Below are 19,864 nucleotides of genomic sequence, written 5' to 3'. Positions count from 1 at the left end.
ACCAAAACTGGTGAGATCTTTCTGAGCAATAAATACAAAATGTTATATTCAGGCAATGACAATCAAGGAAAAGAAGGAGTAGCCATAGTATTCAACACAAAATACGAGGCTAATCTTCTTGAATGGCAGTCAGTCTCAAGTAGAGTAATGTGGGCAAATATGAGAATGGGGAACTGGACAATGAGACTTATTTGTGCCTATGGTCCCACAGAAGGTTCTACTAAGGTAGAAGTGGAGGAATTTTTTGAGGCTTTAGAAAAAGCAACTGACACAATGAAAAAGAAAAAGTTGGTCCTTGTTGGGGATCTAAATAGTAGAGTAGGAAATGATTGTGAGACATACAAAAATATTTTGGGAAAATTTGGAGAAAAGAGCAAAGCTAATAATAATGGCAAATACCTGTTGGATTTCTGCTCAGGACATGGACTGGTTATTACTAACACCATGTTCCAACATAAAAATGTGCACAAATTCACATGGAGAAAAGAGGCTAGGAATAAGAAAAGTCTCATTGACTATGTTATTGTTGATAGTGACGTTTTCTCCCTGGTGCAGGACACCAGAGTGTACAGAGGATTTGAAATTGGAAGTGATCACTATTTAGTCTTGAGCAGGATAAAATTGAATTTCATATTGAAAAGAATAACACGTAAGAAAGTTTTAAAGTGAATAAAAGTTGAGCAGCTCTCAGATGTAAACTGTAGAATAAAATACAGAAATATTATTGAAAAGAAAATGAAAGAGTTTGTGAACAGGAATCAAACCTTGGAGATTCAGTGGTAAACTCTGAAGGAAACATTGATTGATTCTGCCAGAGAGGCATGTGGTGAGGTTGTGTGCAAGGATAAAAAAATCAGAACTCCCTGGTGGACACAGGAAGTTAAAGAGGCAGTGAAGGAAAAGAAGAAAGCATATCAAAAGTTCCTGGCAAATAAGTCAGCTTTTACTCTTACAGAATACAGAGACAAATGTAAAAAAGCTAAACAGTGTGTAAAACTAGCTAAAACAAAAGTCATGGGAGGACTTTGGCAAGAATATAGAAAATAAATATCAAGAAGGTGGCAAAATATTCTGGAGGTTGTTGAAGAAGCTTAGGAATGGAGGAAAGAGTGCTGTAAAAGGAATTAGAGATGATAAAGGTGAAATGAAAACAGGAGAAAAAGATATCCTTGAAGTATGGAGTAATTACTTTGAAAAACTGCTAAATGAAACAAGCAGTGATGACAGCACAGTGATAAAAAACACTGACCAGGCATGCAGTCAGGAATACATATCCACACTTGAAGTAGAAAAAGCCATCAAAGGCTTGAAATGTGGAAAGGCAGCAGGAGTAGATGATATTCGACCAGAAATGCTGAAGTATGGTGGTATAAGAGTCTTACAGTGGCTGCACTGCATAGTTCAGAAAGCCTGGACAGAGGGACGAATTCCCGATGATTGGAGTAGAGCACTCATAGTACCCATATATAAAAAGGGAAAAAAAACTGAATGTGAGAATTACAGAGGTATTTCCCTACTGAGTCTTCCTGGCAAGATCTATGCAAGTATACTTGAGAAACGGTTGAGAAGAATTGTGGAAGAAAAGCTTGATGAAGAACAAGCTGGATTCAGGCCAAATAGAGGCTGTCAGGATCAGATCTTCACTTTACGACAAATAGTCGAGAAAGCATGGGAATATAACAAAGATCTGTATTTAAGTTTTGTCGATTTGGAAAAGGCATATGACAAGGTGCCAAGAGAGAAGCTATTCAATACGCTGCAGTTATATGGTGTCAATGGGGCATTATATCAAGCAATTCTTAGTCTTTATTTGAGTTGTGAGTCAGCAGTTAGAATTGAAGGAAGTACAGGAAGATGGTTTAATGTTAAATCTGGTGTGAGACAAGGATGTACATTATCTCCTCTGTTATTCGTTATCTATATGGATCACATTATGAAGGAATGTGGTATTAAACCTGATATCAAAATTAGAGATGTTAATGTCAGCTCTTTGCTTTATGCGGATGATGTTATACTTCTAAATAAATCCGCTACAAGTCTGCAAGATTCTCTGACTAAATTGAATAGCTGTTGTAATAGATATGGTATGAAGGTCAGCAATAAAAAGACAAAGACAATGAAACTAGGCAGAATCATTGAAAATGTCAACTGTGTTGTGAATGGAGAACCTGTGGAACAAGTAAAACATTTCAGCTACTTAGGCACAATTTTTACTGAAGATGGTAAACTAAATATAGAAATAGACAACAGAATCAGCAAAGCTGGTATCGTGGGAAGTCAATTGAATAAATTCATATGGAATAAGAAAGAAATTAGTCAGAACACTAAATTAGCTGTATACAAGACTGTGTTCAAACCAATTTTAACTTATGGATCTGAGAGCTGGGTCAGAAGTAAAACACTTGACCAAAGACTAGAGACTGCAGATATGAGAGTTCTGAGAAAGATTAGAGGCGTGAACAGATGGCATCAATGGCAATATCATATTAAAAATGAGGATATTAGGAAAGAACTTGACATTGTCAGCATCTAGGAATGCGTTAGCAGAGCTAATCTCAGATGGTATGGTCACTTAAATAGAATGGGAGAGGAAAGATTAGCAAAACAAGTGTTCTCTGCCAGGTTGGCAGGAAAACGACCCAGAGGGAAGATCAAGATATAGGTGGATTGATACGGTACAAAGTGCCTTAGATGATAGAAATATAAGATCTGATAATGTTGGAGTCTTGACAAGTAACAGACTGATTTGGAGGAAAATTGTAGATAGGAAGTTAGTAATGATGTAATTTTTTCATGTAGTACTGTCATATCCTGTACACCCCTTGAGGGTACATGGCAGGAATTTGATGATGATGATGATGATGAAATTCAATTTTATCCTGCTCAAGACTAAATAGTGACCACTTCCAATTTCAAATCCTCTGTACACTCTGGTGTCCTGCACCAGGGAGAAAACATCACTATCAACAATAACATAGTCAATGAGACTTTTCTTATTTCTAGTCTCTTCTCTCCATGTGAATTTGTGCACATTTTTATGTTGGAACATGGTGTTAGTAATAACCAGTCCATGTTCTGAGCAGAAATCCAACAGATATTTGCCATTATTATTAGCTTTGCTCTTTTCTCCAAATTTTCCCAAAATATTTTTGTATGTCTCACAATCATTTCCTACTCTACTATTTAGATTCCCAACAAGGACCAACTTTTCCTTTTTCATTGTATGAGTTGCTTTTTCTAAAGCCTCAAAAAATTCCTCCACTTCTACCTTAGGAGAACCTTCTGTGGGACCATAGGCACAAATAAGTCTCATTGTCCAGTTCCCCATTCTCATATTTGCCCACATTACTCTACTTGAGACTGACTGCCATTCAAGAAGATTAGCCTCGTATTTTGTGTTGAATACTATGGCTACTCCTTCTTTTCCTTGATTGTCATTGCCTGAATATAACATGTTGTATTTATTGCTCAGAAAGATCTCACCAGTTTTGGTCTTTTTTGTTTCAGTCACCCCTATTATGTCGATCTGGTACTTATCTAATTCCTCAGCTAGCTCCATTTCTTTGCCATTCAGGCTTCTTACGTTCATAGTACCGATCTTTAACTCTGGTGATGTTGAGTTGGGGTTTGTTTTCAGATTTGTTCCAGTAGCTGACTTTTCGCTGTTCGCCCTGGTTTCCTGGCAAAAACAACGGGGGCCTTGTTTAACCGGGCGACGCCCCAGCCGGCATGAAATTTTGTCATGTTGTACCATCATTTTTTATTTTGGTTTAACCAATAAAAATACAATTTGGTTGGCTAAATCCCAAATTGCCAGCCCATCCTCGTTCGTTCAGTATCAAAGTAGATAACCAACAGGGTGCACCACGAGAAGGTGAGGATTGGACATTAGGTCAGAAGCCCTGGTCGGTTCTCCACATTCCTTTAAAGGCGATGTGGAGGTCTCCTCTCAGTTATACAGCTTTGACCCTTAAGCACCCCGTGGTGGCTAGCTTTCTTTTTGAATTCTGATATGATATGTTTTTTTTTCTGTTTTAATTTTTTTATTTCTTTTTCATCTTTACACTCTGACATGCCCTAGAATAAGCTGGATGATCTCCCTGACAGGTGACACATTTAGCTCTTTTGCAGAGCAAGATTTGTTATCATGCTCTTTACTACCACATCAGGCGCAAGTGGTAGAGCCACGACAGGCATTTTGGATATGACCATATTTCTGACATTTAAAGCATCTTAGTGGAATAGGTATGTACACTCTAACAGGAAAGTTGAAATGCAGTGCTTTTACAGATGTTGGAGACTTAGGTTATCAAAAGTAAGAGCAATGTTCCTGGTTGGAACTTGGTGTATCAGGATGCACCTCGCACCTGTCACTCCCTGATGTTTAAGCTCTAAACATATTTCTCATCAGGAACACCAAGGAGATCCCATTCTGATATCACTCCTCTACAGGGGTTGAGGACTTTATGAGGTGTTACTGGGATTGGTATTCCACCCATTGATGTTGCTCTCAGCAGTTTCTTGGAATGTTGCTGACAAGATGTTTCCACAAGGATATAACCAGAATGTAATTTCTTAACAGTTTTGGGAGGTCCTTCCAGTCCTTCTAAACCCTTCTGAATAAAGAAGGATGACATTTTCCTTATTGGCTTTTCACCTGCTGCATGGATGAAAAACACTGGTACATTTATACTAGTGTCATATATCTTTTGTTTCTTACTTCTGTTACCAAATGCTGTATCTACAGCATCAATAATTGGTTGGGAGTGTGTTAAGGCTTCTAAAATGTTTTACGATGAAGAATTCATGCTCAAGGAGTTTTTGGTTCACTGCCAGAGCTCCTCCACCCACCACGAAGCAACACATAGATGCCTGCTGACCAGCAAGCAATGACTGCGCTCAGGAGTGGAACACCAGGGCTATCCCATACATTATACCAGCACAACAGCAAGCCTTGGATCCCAATCCCAGACCATAGGGTGATAGACTTACTGCAACACTGTTGACCCTTGCAGACAAGTTCACTAACTGAATGATCATGGCTGGGCCATCCAGGCCCAGCCATGATCATTCAGATGGGTCATTCGGCAAGATGGGTCATCTTGCCGAAGCAGAGGCTAAAATAGTGCAAGACAATCAGGATTCCTCTTTCTGGATGTCTATGGGTTGCACCACACAGCAAACATGATGGTAGTGTTGGATCCCAGTGATGATGATGGTCTGGACAAAAGGATGGTAAAAAAGATTCAGGAGAATTAGAGCAAAAATATGAAAAGAAAAGTAAAGTAAAGAAAAAGAGGAAGAATGAAAAGAGCCAATACCATCATTGGGAGGTCCCCTCCACTACAAAGAGGTGCCCCTATGGGGGGGTAGTTTGGCAAAGGTACATAGATGATATATTCATAATTTGGAAGCATGATTGTTCCACCTTGCAACAGTTTCTCCCCTCTCTTAATTCATTTCATTCTAATATAAATTTCACATCAGAGTTGGAAAAAGAAGGTAAGCTTCATTTTATGGATATCTAAAACAGAGACAAATGGTGTTTCTTTAGAGGTCTTCCATAAGCTACTAATACCAGATGCTATCTTCATGCTTTGTTCCTTGCAACAATTTCTCCATTCTCATTACAGATGGAAAAAGAAGATAAACTTCCCTTTCTGGATGCTTTAAAAAGAGACCAGATAATGGTGTTTCTTCAGGGCTCTTCCACAAATCTACTCATACATACTGATACTATCTTCATGCTTCATCCCTTCACCATCTTTCAGGACTTCACTGAGTCCTGATTTGCTCTAAAAAGCAAATAACAAGTGTGCTTTGATCTGGAGAGAACCAGGGACACATTATCATCCCTCTAATATCTATGAAAGGGATATTTATGGTAGAGATAGTGTGATAGTTTGGGAAGGCATCTCATTGAGTGGATGCACTAACTGTATGCAGTTCTTAATGTAACCATGAATGCTGTAACTTATAGAGACAAGGTCCTTGACCACTATGCTTGTCTATATGTGGTGCAATGGAGATGTTTATCCTATAAGACAATAATGTTTGTCCTCATCAAGTGAAACTTGTAGACCAATATCTTCAAGAAGAGGCTATCCTATATATGGACCGGCACCAGTCAGGTCTTCTGACCTTAATCCTAATGAGCATATCTCGGATGCTCTATGTAGATATGTGACTGCTCTCAATTGATTTTGCCAAAACTTTGAGGGACTTAGGAGCTTTGAAGGAGCAATGGTTGTTATTACCAATTGAACTCCTGGACACCATTATAAACAGAATGATACAATGTGAGAACTGTACTGCTGTGAGGGGTTATCATACCGACAAGTTCATTTTGACCTCTTGCTTTTGACCATTATTTTCATGTATCCATTTATTACTGAATTAAACAATTTTTGTAGATGTTTCTTTCATATCTTCTATCATACTGCTTTTCACAATTGCATAAAAATTCATCATACAGTTTTGAGCTATTGTGATTTTTCTCTTTGTTCCTTAATTTATGGAAACTAGTGTATATTAAGATTTATTAGTTTTCAGCAGATAATCACTGTAAACATTAAGTTAAAGTGCCCTGTAATCTAAGGTATAGTGACCTTTCCTGTTCTGCTGAATCGATCAAGTTTAAAATATGTGCACTTGCATTCAGTAAATGAAAATAGTAATTTTCAGCTCAGCATGACTGAACTGAATAACACAACATGGCTGCCATGTAGCTTTGCTGAAATATTTTGGCAGTTTGTATAGCACATTAGATTGTTAGTTGTCTTTACAACAGTGAACATTACTTTTATGGTTCACTTTTGTTAATATTACAAAAGACAGTGACGTGTTCCATGCTCATACTAACATGCTCTAAGTATGAATTTAACAGTTATAAAAAAAAACAGTCAAGTGAAAAATTTAGTTTTTGTTGAGAAATAAAGCAATCGCTTAGCAACCTTCCCAATCCCCCCCCCCATATATATAAATGTCATATCACATGAGATTTTTAACTCACTCATCAAAGGATTAATCCAAACATAATGGTATTTATCAATGACAATTTTTCAGTCCTCTGCAAGCTCTTTACAATGAACATCTATTCTTATTTTATATTATTATGCCTATTCATTCAGTAATTAATACAGTTCAATTTAATGTCACATATCAGTTTTTACCTAACTGAGAGAGTAATTTTTGTTGTTGCTCCTGAATTTCTTCTTCTGTCATTGACTTAAGTTTAGATAAATTGCTATTGTGAATTTCTTTTGCTATCATGTGGCCATTTGAGATGCCTAGTCCACTACCATCAACGATAGCACTGCCTGATATATTAAAAAAAAAAAAAAACATTATTAGAAAATCTGAAGTATTTCTTGAATCAGATACGTTTCAATAATTGTATACCACTACAAATTTTATTGCAACATATGTTTATCTAATGAAAGTCATGAAAACAAACAAAAAATAAATACAAATAATATATACGTACACACACATACAATAAATAAAATGTATTTTATACATATATTTCATTTTGAACAGGTGATGCTTTGAAATATAGTAAACTCTAATAAACATAAAAATTAATTAAATCACTTAAAAATTTTGCCCATCCTAATGAATGATTATTATGATGCCCTCTGGATGGAAAAGCCTAAGTATGAATCCCATCTAGGATGGAAAGAATCTCTAAAGAGCTTTTCAAATGAGGGTGAATTAGCTGGCCTCATATACATGTTGAAAGGGATTTTTTCTTCCCTCCTAGAAACTAAGGTTTTGATTCAAGCAAAATAGACACACCAAATTATGCAGCTTTTTAAGAGTTTTACAAAGCTGCACAATTGAGTCCCATAAACTTACTCTCTGTTGTACTGCTGTACTCTCAAAGACTGGGGATGTTCTGGATCTTTCACATTAGAAAGTCAGGGAGGGAGAAACTGGAACCTTTCCTCTGCCAACAATCATTAAAATTGGTGGGGAGAGGGTGGACTATAGATCTCCTCCAAATAAACAAGGTGAAACTCCACTGAGTAATAATGGTCACCTGCAACCTGCAAATCTAATCAACATTTCCTCCTCCTAGGAAGGTAGCTCACTGATGCACACTTGAGTCACCAGTGCACCTTTTGTGGAAATAGGTCACACCTCAAAAAGGAAGGATCAACTTGAGAGGCTATATCACTCTTCAGGTTCACAGTTTTCAATGAAAATGGAAAAATAACAGAAAATATTAAGAAAGAACTACAAGAGTATGAAATTATAAGAACTAAAATCAAGAATTAACAACATTTATATTTCAAATGTTACCTTAATAAACTAATGTCACTTGCCAGAAATCATCACAGTGAACCAAACATGTGCATTCTGTAACAATACATTCAAAAATAACCTGTAAACCTCAGCAGTCAGTCAACTATAAAAATGTATACATGTGACGGCATTTGCTTTCTCTCTCTCTCTTGATGCAACAGCTGTTCTATCAATTTAATGAATGGAATTTAATTTCTACACTGAATTTTTAGTACATAAGTCTGATAATAGATATATATATATATATATATATTGCTAGATGATAATTCCCTCCTATTGTTAAAAACAAAACATTACATCATCAATAATTAAGAGAACTGAGACTTCTAAATACAATAAAGGTAGTTTAAATGTTCTAAAATTCATTAATTAAAAGAAATGTGCACAACATGCAAGAATTTATTTCAACAAGTATTTCATTATAAGACTGAAATAAAAAATATGGGGGTGACTAACGGTCAAAGCTGTATAACTAGGAGGAGACCTCTCCATAGCCTTTAAAAGAATGTGGAGAACCGACCAGGGTTTCTGACCTAATGTCCAATCCTCACCTTCTCATGGTGCACCCTGTTGGGTATCTGCCTGGATACTGAATGAACGAGGATGGGCTGGAAATTTGGGATTTAGCTGACCAAATTGTATTCTTATTGGCTTAAACCAATATAGAAAATGATGGTACAACATTACAAAATTTTATGCCAGCTGGGGCGTCGCCCAGATAAACAAGGCCCCTGTTGTTTTCGCCAGGGAACAAGGGTGAACAGCGAAAAGTCAGCTACTGGAACAAATCTGAAAGCACACCCCCAACTCAACATCACCAGAGTTAAAGATCGGTACTATCAACATAAGAAGCCGAATGGCAAAAAAATGGAGCTAGCTGAGGAATTAGATAAGTACCAGATTGACATAATAGAGGTGACTGAAACAAAAAAGACAAAAACTGGTGAGATCTTTCTGAACAATAAATACAAAATTTTATATTCAGGCAATGACAATCAAGGAAAAGAAGGAGTAGCCATAGTATTCAACACAAAATACGAGGCTAATCTTCTTGAATGGCAGTCAGTCTCAAGTAGAGTAATGTGGGCAAATATGAGAATGGGGAACTGGACAATGAGACTTATTTGTGTCTATGGTCCCACAGAAGGTTCTACTAAGGTAGAAGTGGAGGAATTTTTTGAGGCTTTAGAAAAAGCAACTGACACAATGAAAAAGGAAAAGTTGGTCCTTATTGGGGATCTAAATAGCAGAGTAGGAAATGATTGTGAGACACAAAAATATTTTGAGAAAATTTGGAGAAAAGAGTAAAGCTACTAATAATGGCAAGTAACTTTTGGATTTCTGCTCAGCTCATGGATTGGTTATTACTAACACCATTTCCAAAATAAAAATGTGACCAAATTCACATGGAGAGAAGAGGCAAGGAATAAGAAAAGTCTCAATGACTATGTTATTGTTGATAGTGATGTTTTCTCCCTGGTGAAGGACTTAAGAATGTACAGTGGATTTGCAATTAGAAGCAATCACTATTTAGTCTTGAGCAGGATAAAATTGAATTTAATATTGAAAAGAAGAACATATAGAAAATTTTAAAGCGAATAAAAGTTGAACAGCTCTCAGATGTGAACTGTAGACTAAAATACACAAAGATTATTGAAGAAAAAATGAAAGACTTTGAGAACAGGAACCAAACCTTGGATATTCGGTGGCAAGCCTTGACGAAAACCCTGATCGATTCAGCCAGAGAGGCATGTGGTGAGGTTGTCTGCAAGAATAGAAAAATTAGAACTCCATGGTGGAAACAGGAAGTTAAAGAGGTAGTGAAGGAAAAGAAGAAAGCATATCAAAAGTTCCTGGCAAATAAGTCAGCTTGTGCTCTTAGAGAATACAGAGACAAACACTGTGTAAAACTAGCTAAACAAAAGTCATGGGAGGACTTTGGCAAGAACACAGAAAATAAATATCTAGGTGGTAAGATATTCTGGAGGATGTTGAAGAAACTTAGAAATGGAGGAAAGAGTTCTGTAAAAGGAGTTGGAGTTAAAGGTTACATGAACGCAGGAGAAAAAGATATCCTTGAAGTATGGAGTAATTACTTCGAAAAATTGCTAAATGAAACAAACAGTGATAGCACAGTGGTAAAAAACACATAAGAGGCATACCGTCAGGAATACATATCCATACTTGAAGTAGAAAAAGCCATCAAAGGCTTGAAATGTGGAAAGGCAGCAGGAGTAGATGATATTCGACCAGAAATGCTGAAATATGGTGGTATAAAAGTCTTACAATGGCTGCACTGCATAGTTCAGAAAGCCTGGACAGAGGGATGAATTCCTGATGATTAGAGTAGAGCTCCAATAGTACCCATATATATAAAGGGAAATAAAACTGAATGTGAGAATTACAGAGGTATTTCCCTACCGAGTGTTCCTGGTAAGATCTATGCAAGCATACCTGAGAAATGGTTGAGAAGAATTGTGGAAGAACAGTTTAGTGAAGAACAAGCTGGATTCAGGACAAATAGAGCCTGTCAGTATCAGATCTTCACTTTATGACAAATAGCTGAGAAAGCATGGGAATATAACAAGGTGCCAAGAGAGAGAGAAGCTATTCAATACGCGTGACAGTTATATGGTGTCAATGGGGCCTTATATCAAGCAATACTTAGTCTGTATTTGAGTTGTAAGTCAGCAGTTAGAATTGGAGGAAGTACAGGAAGATGGTTTAATGTTAAATCTGGTGTGAGGATGTACATTATCACCTCTGTTATTCATTATCTATATGGATCACATTACGAAGGAAAGTGGTATTAAACATGATATCAGAATTGGAGATGTTAACGTCAGCTCTTTGCTTTAAGCGGACAATGTTATACTTCTAAATAAATCTGCTGCAAGTTTGCAAGAGTCCCTGACTAAACTGAATAACTGTTGTAATAGATATTGTATGAAAGTGAGCCTTAAAAAGACAAAGAGAATAAAAATAGGTAGAATTGTTGAAAATGTCAACTGTGTTGTGAACGGGGAACCTGTGGAACAAGTAAAACATTTCAGCTACTTAGGCACGATTTTTAGTGAAGATGCTAAATTAAATATGGAAATAGACAACAGAATCAACAAAGCTGGTATGGTAGGAAGTCAATTGAATAAATTCATATGGAATAAGAGAGAAATTAGTCGGAACACTGAATTAGCTGTATACAAGACAATGTTCAAATCAGTTTTAACTTATGGATCTGAGAGCTGGGTCAGAAGTAAAACACTTGACCAAATACTAGAGACCGCAGATATGAGAGTCCTGAGAAAGATTAGAGGCGTGAACAGATGGCATCAATGGCAACATCATATTAAAAAACGAGGATATTTGGAAAGAACTTGACATTGTCGGCATCGAGGAATGCATTAGCAGAGCTAATCTCAGATGGTATGGTGACTTAAACAGAATGGGCGAGGAAAGATTAGCAAAACAGGTGTTCTATGTCAGGTTGGCAAGAAAACGACCCAGAGGAAGACCAAGATATAGGTGGATTGATACGGTACAACATGCCTTAGACGATAGAAATATAAGATCTGATAATGATAATATTGGAGTCTTGACAAGTGACAGACTGATTTGGAGGAAAATTGTAGATAGGAAGTTAGTAATGATGTAAATTTTTCATGTAGAACTATCATATCCTGTACACCCCTTGAGGGTACATGTTAGGAATTTGACGATGATTATGATGATGATGAATAAAAAATATAAATATTTTTGTTGAAAGTTCTTTCACCTCGTGATAGTATAAATTAAAGATGACAAGAAATTATAATTATATTCTTGGTTTTATCTTTTATACAAGTGTAAACAAACAAAGTTTGCACGTGAAGTAACTTCATGACTGGGCCATTCGTATATAGAGGCTAATGACTTCATATCAGAAGTATCCTTAGTATCCCATAATTCAATGCACATATCCTTATGGACATGTATAATGCTATGGAAGGGCCACTACCGAGACCATTTTTGACCTTTATTGAGGTCTCCTCATTGGCAAACAAAGTTTGTGTGTGAATAATTTTCACAACCAATCTTTATGAACTCTGCATTATTTCAACCTTGATATCTCTTCTGCTCTTGCATTAACCTGCAGAAGTCATATTTCCATATGACTTCAGCAAGATTAATGCAAAGTCTTCAATCTTGGTATCACCTCTGGGTCTGGCTCCCACTGATGCACTTTTATGCAGAAGTGGTTGCTGGGTTGAGATATGAGTGGCTCTGCTTGGGGGCAGATTTTTGCCTGTGGGCCACCACTGAGTTCATAGCTCTGATCAGTGGTGGGGATGAGCCTGCTAATGGGAAGTCGCAACTGAGGGTTCCTCTCTGGGCAGGGTGGGCCTGTTACCGGGTGGAACCACTGCTGAGTAAAATGATCCTTCGGGTCACTCTCACTTGCTGAGTTTAGAGTGATCTGGAGGATCGCCTGAGTTTTTGATGACTTTCATTCACTTATAGAGTGAAACCGGTCTGGGTAGTGGCCCTTCCCATAATGCATAGCATTATACATGTCCATAAGTATGTGCATTGCATGGCATTGCATTATGGGATACTAAGGCAACTGATACGAAATCATTATGAAGTTACGTCATGAGCAAACTTCGTTTGCTTACACTTGGATAAAGGATGAAAACCAAGAATATAATTTCTTGGCATCCTTAATTTATTTTAAATAAATAAAAAAAATTTTAACTGGATCCAAATTATGCTAACTGGTTAAAGAAAAGATAACTTTAAGCTACTGTAATTTGCTTCCCTTAAAGTGCATCTAGTTCATCTGACTGCATCAGTCCTATTTAAAGTTCAAGGAAATACTTCTCTTTTATTTCATCAAATTCCCAATATACCCTCAGGAGAGGGGGGGGTGGTTCTACTAAATGAAGAGTTTATATCGTACTAACTTCCTACAGACAATATTCCTCCAAATTAATCTCTTATCTGCCAGGAGTTCAATATTGTCAAGATGTTATATACATACACCATACATACAAATTATACCATACTACCTGAGGTCAGCTCTGCCCACACTCCCTAAATGCTAACAATAGTTTTTACTCATATCCTTATTTTCAATACGATTCTCTCACTGAGTGAACATCTGTTCTCGCTCCTAATTTTCTCAGAGCTCTCATATCTGGGGTCTCTTGTCTTTGAACAAATGTATTATTTTTAACTGAGCTCTCCGATCAATAAGTTAAAACTGGTTTGAACATTGTCATGTATATAGCCAGTTTAGTGTTTTGACTGTTCGCGCGGTTAGCCTAGTGGCTTTGCACTTCGCAACCATACGCCTGGGGAAGGAGTGTCCTAGGTTCGATTCCCGCCCACGATGTGAGGAGCTTAAGGATCTTCCTCAGCCATAGCCAAGTTAGCCGGTCTTGGGCGTGGGCAGCAGGGTTTTTTCCGCCAGTTTATCTGGGGTTTTTCATCCTGCAAGCAGGCAAACCGGCCCCGTGAACACACAGGTTACAGTCATAAATACTTACGGCAAGGAAGGCAACGGGAAACCACCTTGTTCATAATCATCTCTGCCTAGAATGGTAGCATATAGCTACCCTCCCCCAGCCGTATGGCAGATGGGAACCAGAAGAAGTGTTTTGACTAATTTCTCTTATTTCATATTGTATTATCTATTTTCATATCTAATTTGCCTCTGCATCCTGAATTGTGACTAAACAGCTGAAATGTTTTACTTATTTTATAGGTTCTCCATTCAGGATGCAGTTAATGTTCTGCTCATTTTCATTATCTTTGTCTTTTTATCATAATATAGCAATTTTTCTTGAATAATATTTTCATATTTGAGTCTACAGTTAACCTTTGAAAGCTACTCAACTTTGAATCTCTTTACAACTTTCTTACACACTTTTCCTTTTGATATAATATTCAATTTTATCCTGCTCAAAACTAAATGGTGATCACTTCCCATTTGAAATCTTGTGTCCTAAATCGGTGCATGAAGATACAATCGCTATCAACAATAACACAGTCAACGAGAATTTTATTTTTGTCTTCTGTACACGTAAATTTGTGTACAGATATCTTTATGTTAGAACATGGCGTGAGTAATGACTAGTCTGTGTTCTAAACAGAAATCCATCAGGTACTTACGATTATTATTAGCTTGGCTATTTTCTCCAAATTTTCCCAAAACAGCTCTCCAACAAGGACCTACTTTTTCTTTATGTCAGCTGCCTTCTTTGATGCCTTGAAAAATTCCTCCATTTCTTTCTTAGTAAAAGGTGCTGTGGGACTATAGGCACAAATAAATCTCAGTGTCCAATTTCTCAGTGGGATATTTGCCACTTCAATCTTTATTTATTCATTTATTTATTTATTATTATTTTTTTTGTGTGTGTGTGTGTGTGTGTTGCTCCCATCCATAAAGAGTTTATTGTAAACCTACAGTACATTTGTATGGTGAGTGGGCTAAGAATTTTTTTCTATTTTCATTGATATTATATATATATATATATTGTATTACATATGCTGAAAACCCTGCTCTAGTGATCAAACATGGAAGTTTTTCATGCACTTCAGGCTTCCAATAACTTGGTACTGCCTATCATTTAATAATATTATAGCTACTCCCTTTCCTTCATCATTATTGCCTGAATACAATATCATGTATTTGCTACATAGAAGAGTCTCAGCCATTTTTGTCCCCCCCCCCTTTGTTTCAGTAAACACCTATTTACATTGATCTGGTACTTACTAAATTCTTTTGCTAGTTCCATTTATTTTCCATTGATGCTAATATGTTGATGGTGCATTTGATGACTTGACTGAAGTTAATTTCAGTTAAAGTTTGTTCCAGTAGTTGAATTTTATCCAATTCCCCTGGTTCCCTGATGAAAACATTGGGCCTTGTTTAACTGGGCAATGCCCAAACAGCACAAAATTTCCTCATGTTGTACAATCACTATATTTTGATTTAATTCAATAAGAATACAATTTGGTCAGATAAATCCCAAATTACCATCCTCCTTTGTTTAGTATTCAGGTAGATACCTACTAACAGGGTGCACCACACAAGGTGAGGATTGGCCATTGTTCCGTAGCCCTTAGTTGGCTCTAAGCATTCCTTAAAAGGCTAAGTGGTAGCCTCCCAGTTATCCAGCTTTCACCTTTAAGCAATCCTAGAAGAAGAAGTAAAAGCATTTTTATTCTGCTGAGAAAAAAGGGAAATGGCAATTGTTCTCACTTTCAATTATGAACTGATTGAAAGCTGTCAATAAAAATCACAAGTTCTCATATTTGATCTCTTCTTCTCTTACAAAATTCATTAAAACAACTGCAGATTCCTTATAAGAAGATGAAAAGAAGAAATTTAAGAAAATTAATATGGAAATGAAAAGTAGACCCTTGGATTTGTAAATCTCATTCTAAACATATGTAATCTAGTCATCTTTACCTTTCTATTAAATCCTTCAAGGTTTGCAACTTTATTTTTCTTTTGATATGAGAGACTATTAGCAAAAAAAAAAAAAAAAAAAAAAACATTAAATTTCAGCTTGCTGCACATGTTCTTCTGAACAGCAGCATAGCCATTATGTTCTAACATAACATTTGATAACTTTAAACATTTCTCTTTCAATATGAAAGACTTCATAAAGATTTATCCATTATTGCATTCCAATATTTCCTATATTTCTCTAACAGCTGCCTTCCTATACTTGACATCTTTTAACTGTTTTACTTTCATATGGAAAATAATCAAATAGAATTCAGGATTAACAATTCCTAAATACCTTATATTTATAGTTACTGTGCACTTCACACCTGTGTATACTCCAGCATGCATCTCATACTTCTTGTTTTCATTTCAGTCATAAAGCTATCTTTACTTGTTTTCATCATTATGCTTTATTTGAAAATGTGATATCACTCATTTACAATAAAAGAAGTAAGTTTACTAGTATTATTATTACAAGACCTCCAGGGAATCAAGGAATCATTGAAGGAGGCCACATATCACTTACACATCATATGCTTGAATTCATTCAAATACCTGCTTTCCCTACCTCCAAATCAATCCATTTGAATAATGCACTGCTCTAACAGAGTAAAATCTAGCTCTCACCGCTTTCTCAATTGCATTAATTCTCAACATCCCTAAATGTCTTCTATCACTCTTCGTAAAATGAAAAATTCCTTCTACTGATGTCTTGTATGACACTATCAAAAGTTTGTAAGCCTCATCATCTCTCTCTTTACCCTGATTGCTAGCATTTGCAGTTCACAAATTCTCAATTTGTCATTATAATCTAGGTTCCACAGTCTCCTGATAACATCTTTAATAATCTTCACTGTATTCTCACTCCACTGTATAATCATATATATAATGCCTCGGAAACCAGGAGACCAATCTGCACGCAGTAGTCCAGATCAATTTTATCAAAGCCTTGTAAAGAGGCAAAATGAATTCTTTATTCTTGTATATCAGTGTTTGTTTCAGTATTCTAATTATCCACTGAGCTGTATTAGTAATCTTTGCTATTTGGTCCTTGAATTTCAATTTCCATCATCAAATTCCAGACATTACCCTTGGGGGGGGGGTACAGAAAAGTTACATCATTGCTAAATTACAATCAGCAATTTTCCTCCAAATTAATCTGTTATCTGTCAAAACTCCAATATTATCATATTTTATATTTCTGTCTTCTAAAGCACTTTTTACTGTGTATCAATCTGCCTACATTACCATACCACCTGAGATTAGCTTTGGTAACACATTCCTAAATGCCAACAATGTCAAGTTCTTCTCATCAAGGATTAAGCATTTGCATGTTCTGGCTTCAATGGTTTTTTCATCTTGCAACTTGCCTTCCTCTCTCTTTCCCTTTGGTCTATATTTATTAACCTCTTTTGGTAGCCGATATCTATTCATCCTAAAAAGATGCTCTTTCCATTCTCTCTATATTTCTTGATCTTTTCATTTATATCATTAATATCTAGTTCTCTTGTGATGTTTTCTTTTCTTTTAGGCTTGCACGGTGATCCGAATGCATTTTTGGAAATTATGGAGACAACTACCGTGTTTGAATAAAAACTTTAGTTTAATATTACTAAAATTTTTTACAATTCGACGTTTCGACCTTTATGTCAAGGTCATCTTCTGGAGCGTACAAATATACACAGGACACAAGCTATGCTACAATTATACTGGTTCATTAAAGACACTGACTAACCACTACCACAATTGTTGGCCTGACCTCTGGTGGAAGAAAAAAAAAAAAAAAAAAAATTATACATCGACGCTAGAGTCCTATTATTTGTGTTGTCTACTATATACATATATTAACATCATTCCATCCAGTTGGAGTGGAATGGTTTCTAATACTAGCAGATTGGCTAGGGTTCTGACTTATGTTGAATCTTTCATATTAGGTTGGCTGAATGTGTGCCATCCAGATCCTTGGAATTTTCATACTATCTTTATTGTTGATATTTGGGTGGTTTATCAGGATTTCACAGGATTCTTTAAATTTTCTTTTGTACCATGTTTTTGTGCGGTGTAAGGAGCAGGTGCTTTTCCGGTTGATTTGGTGTAAGGTGTTAAGTGCATGGTCTGAGAGGCCTGCTTCACCATAATGGTTATATTTAATGTGTTTAATGTGTTCTTTCTTGCGTATAGGGATTGTCCGTCCTGTTTCACCAATGTACGGTAAGTTACAGGTTTAATAACTTGTCAATAATTCTGCCCTTTTCACTAATGTCCCCATCAATGACACAATTCTCCTACTACAGAACAAATTTCCGCCCGACATTACGGCCCTCTTTGCCCACGTACTAAAGTCCGTTTACTTCGTGTGGCAAAATAAATTCTACCTACAAAAGGAAGGTACAGCCATGGGCTCACCATTATCCCCCCCAATCACGAACTTCTACATTGAAACCTTTGAGCAAAGGGCTCTTGATTCTGCCATGCTTCGACCGACAATCTGGCTCAGATACGTTGACGACGTGTTCGCGATATGGCCGCACAGGCGACAAACGCTAAACACATTCCTCAGCCACCTAAACAAACAACACGAACGCATACAATTTACCATTGAAATCGAAAACCAAAATTCGCTCCCGTTCCTAGACACACTAGTTACACGTCTTCCTTCAGGCAGTCTATCCTTCACGGTCTACCGAAAACCGACACACACGGGCCAATACATACATGCGAATTCATACCACCACCCAGCACAAAAATATGGAGTCATAAACACCCTTAAAAACAGAGCCACAACTATTTGCTCTAACCAGCAAGCCCTGAAACAAGAACTAAAAATCATTAGTGACACATTCATAAACAATGGCTATAACAAAAATACTGTCAATAAAATACTCTATATAAAACCACAACAAAAACGAATCTAGATTACAGTAAAACCATAGCCATCCCATACATTAAAGGGTTATCAGAAAAAATCAACAGAATCCTACAACATTATAACCTCAATGCCACATTTAAACCACCCACTAAACTTAAAACCATATTCAGTCTAAGGATCCTCTCCTCCCATTAGCACATCCTGGAGTCTATTGCATCCGCTGCACCTGTAACTTACCGTACATTGGTGAAACAGGACGGACAATCCCTATACGCAAGAAAGAACACATTAGACACATTAAATATAACCATTATGGTGAAGCAGGCCTCTCAGACCATGCACTTAACACCTTACACCAAATCAACTGGAAAAGCACCTGCTCCTTACACCGCACAAAAACATGGTACGAAAGAAAATTTAAAGAATCCTGTGAAATCCTGATAAACCACCCAAATATCAACAATAAAGATGGTATGAAAATTCCAAGGATCTGGATGGCACACATTCAGCCAACCTAATATGAAAGATTCAACATAAGTCAGGACCCTAGCCAATCCGCTAGTATTAGAAACCATTCCACTCCAACTGGATGGAATGATGTTAATATATGTATATAGTAGACAACACAAATAATAGGACTCTAGCGTCGATGTATAATTTTTTTTTTCCCACCAGAGGTCAGGCCAACAATTGTGGTAACGGTTAGTCAGTGTCTTTAACGAACCAGTATAATTGTAGTAAAGCTTGTGTCCTGTGTATATTTGTATGCTCCAGAAGATGACCTTGACATAAAGGTCGAAACGTCGAATTGTAAAAAATTTTAGTAATATTAAACTAAAGTTTTTATTCAAACACGGTAGTTGTCTCTTGTGATGTCTTTATTTTTTATATGGTCTAATTTTGTACATTCTTTAATTGCTCTTAAAAATTTAATTTCTGCAGCTTGTATTTCACTTTCATCTTTCTTTTTAACAGTCCATGTTTCTGAACCATATAATAGAGCAGGAGTTGCCATTTATAAAATTTTAGTTGAGTTTCATATCATTTTGTTTTTCTCATCTTGTTTTTAGAAAATCTGTGTTCCACAGATTTTCTATAATTTCTTTATTTTTTCATCTATAACCGTATCTTTTAGATATGTTATTATGCAGTCTAAATAATTAAACTGTGCCACCTGTTCTATTATTTTATTT

At 36.5% G+C, this 19,864-nt stretch overlaps 1 protein-coding gene across 1 annotated transcript in view; it reads right to left on the bottom strand.

Moving 5' to 3' along the window:
* Positions 1–19,864, bottom strand: part of LOC150102538 (RNA polymerase II-associated protein 1) — a 754,864-nt gene that overhangs the window by 606,308 nt on the left and 128,692 nt on the right. The window contains exon 6 of the mRNA XM_090399226.1: positions 7,173–7,319. Within this exon, the coding sequence (XP_090255352.1) occupies positions 7,173–7,319 (147 nt within the window). The remainder of the gene's footprint in view (positions 1–7,172; positions 7,320–19,864) is intronic.

The sequence above is a fragment of the Typopeltis vanoorti genome, chromosome 10 (genome assembly GCF_054136105.1).
Source record: "Typopeltis vanoorti isolate ZY-2024b chromosome 10, IOZ_Tvanoo_1.0, whole genome shotgun sequence".
NCBI lineage: Eukaryota > Metazoa > Arthropoda > Arachnida > Uropygi > Thelyphonidae > Typopeltis > Typopeltis vanoorti.
The sequence above is the reverse complement of the archived record's forward strand: the minus strand, read 5'-3'. Positions and strand labels throughout refer to the sequence as shown.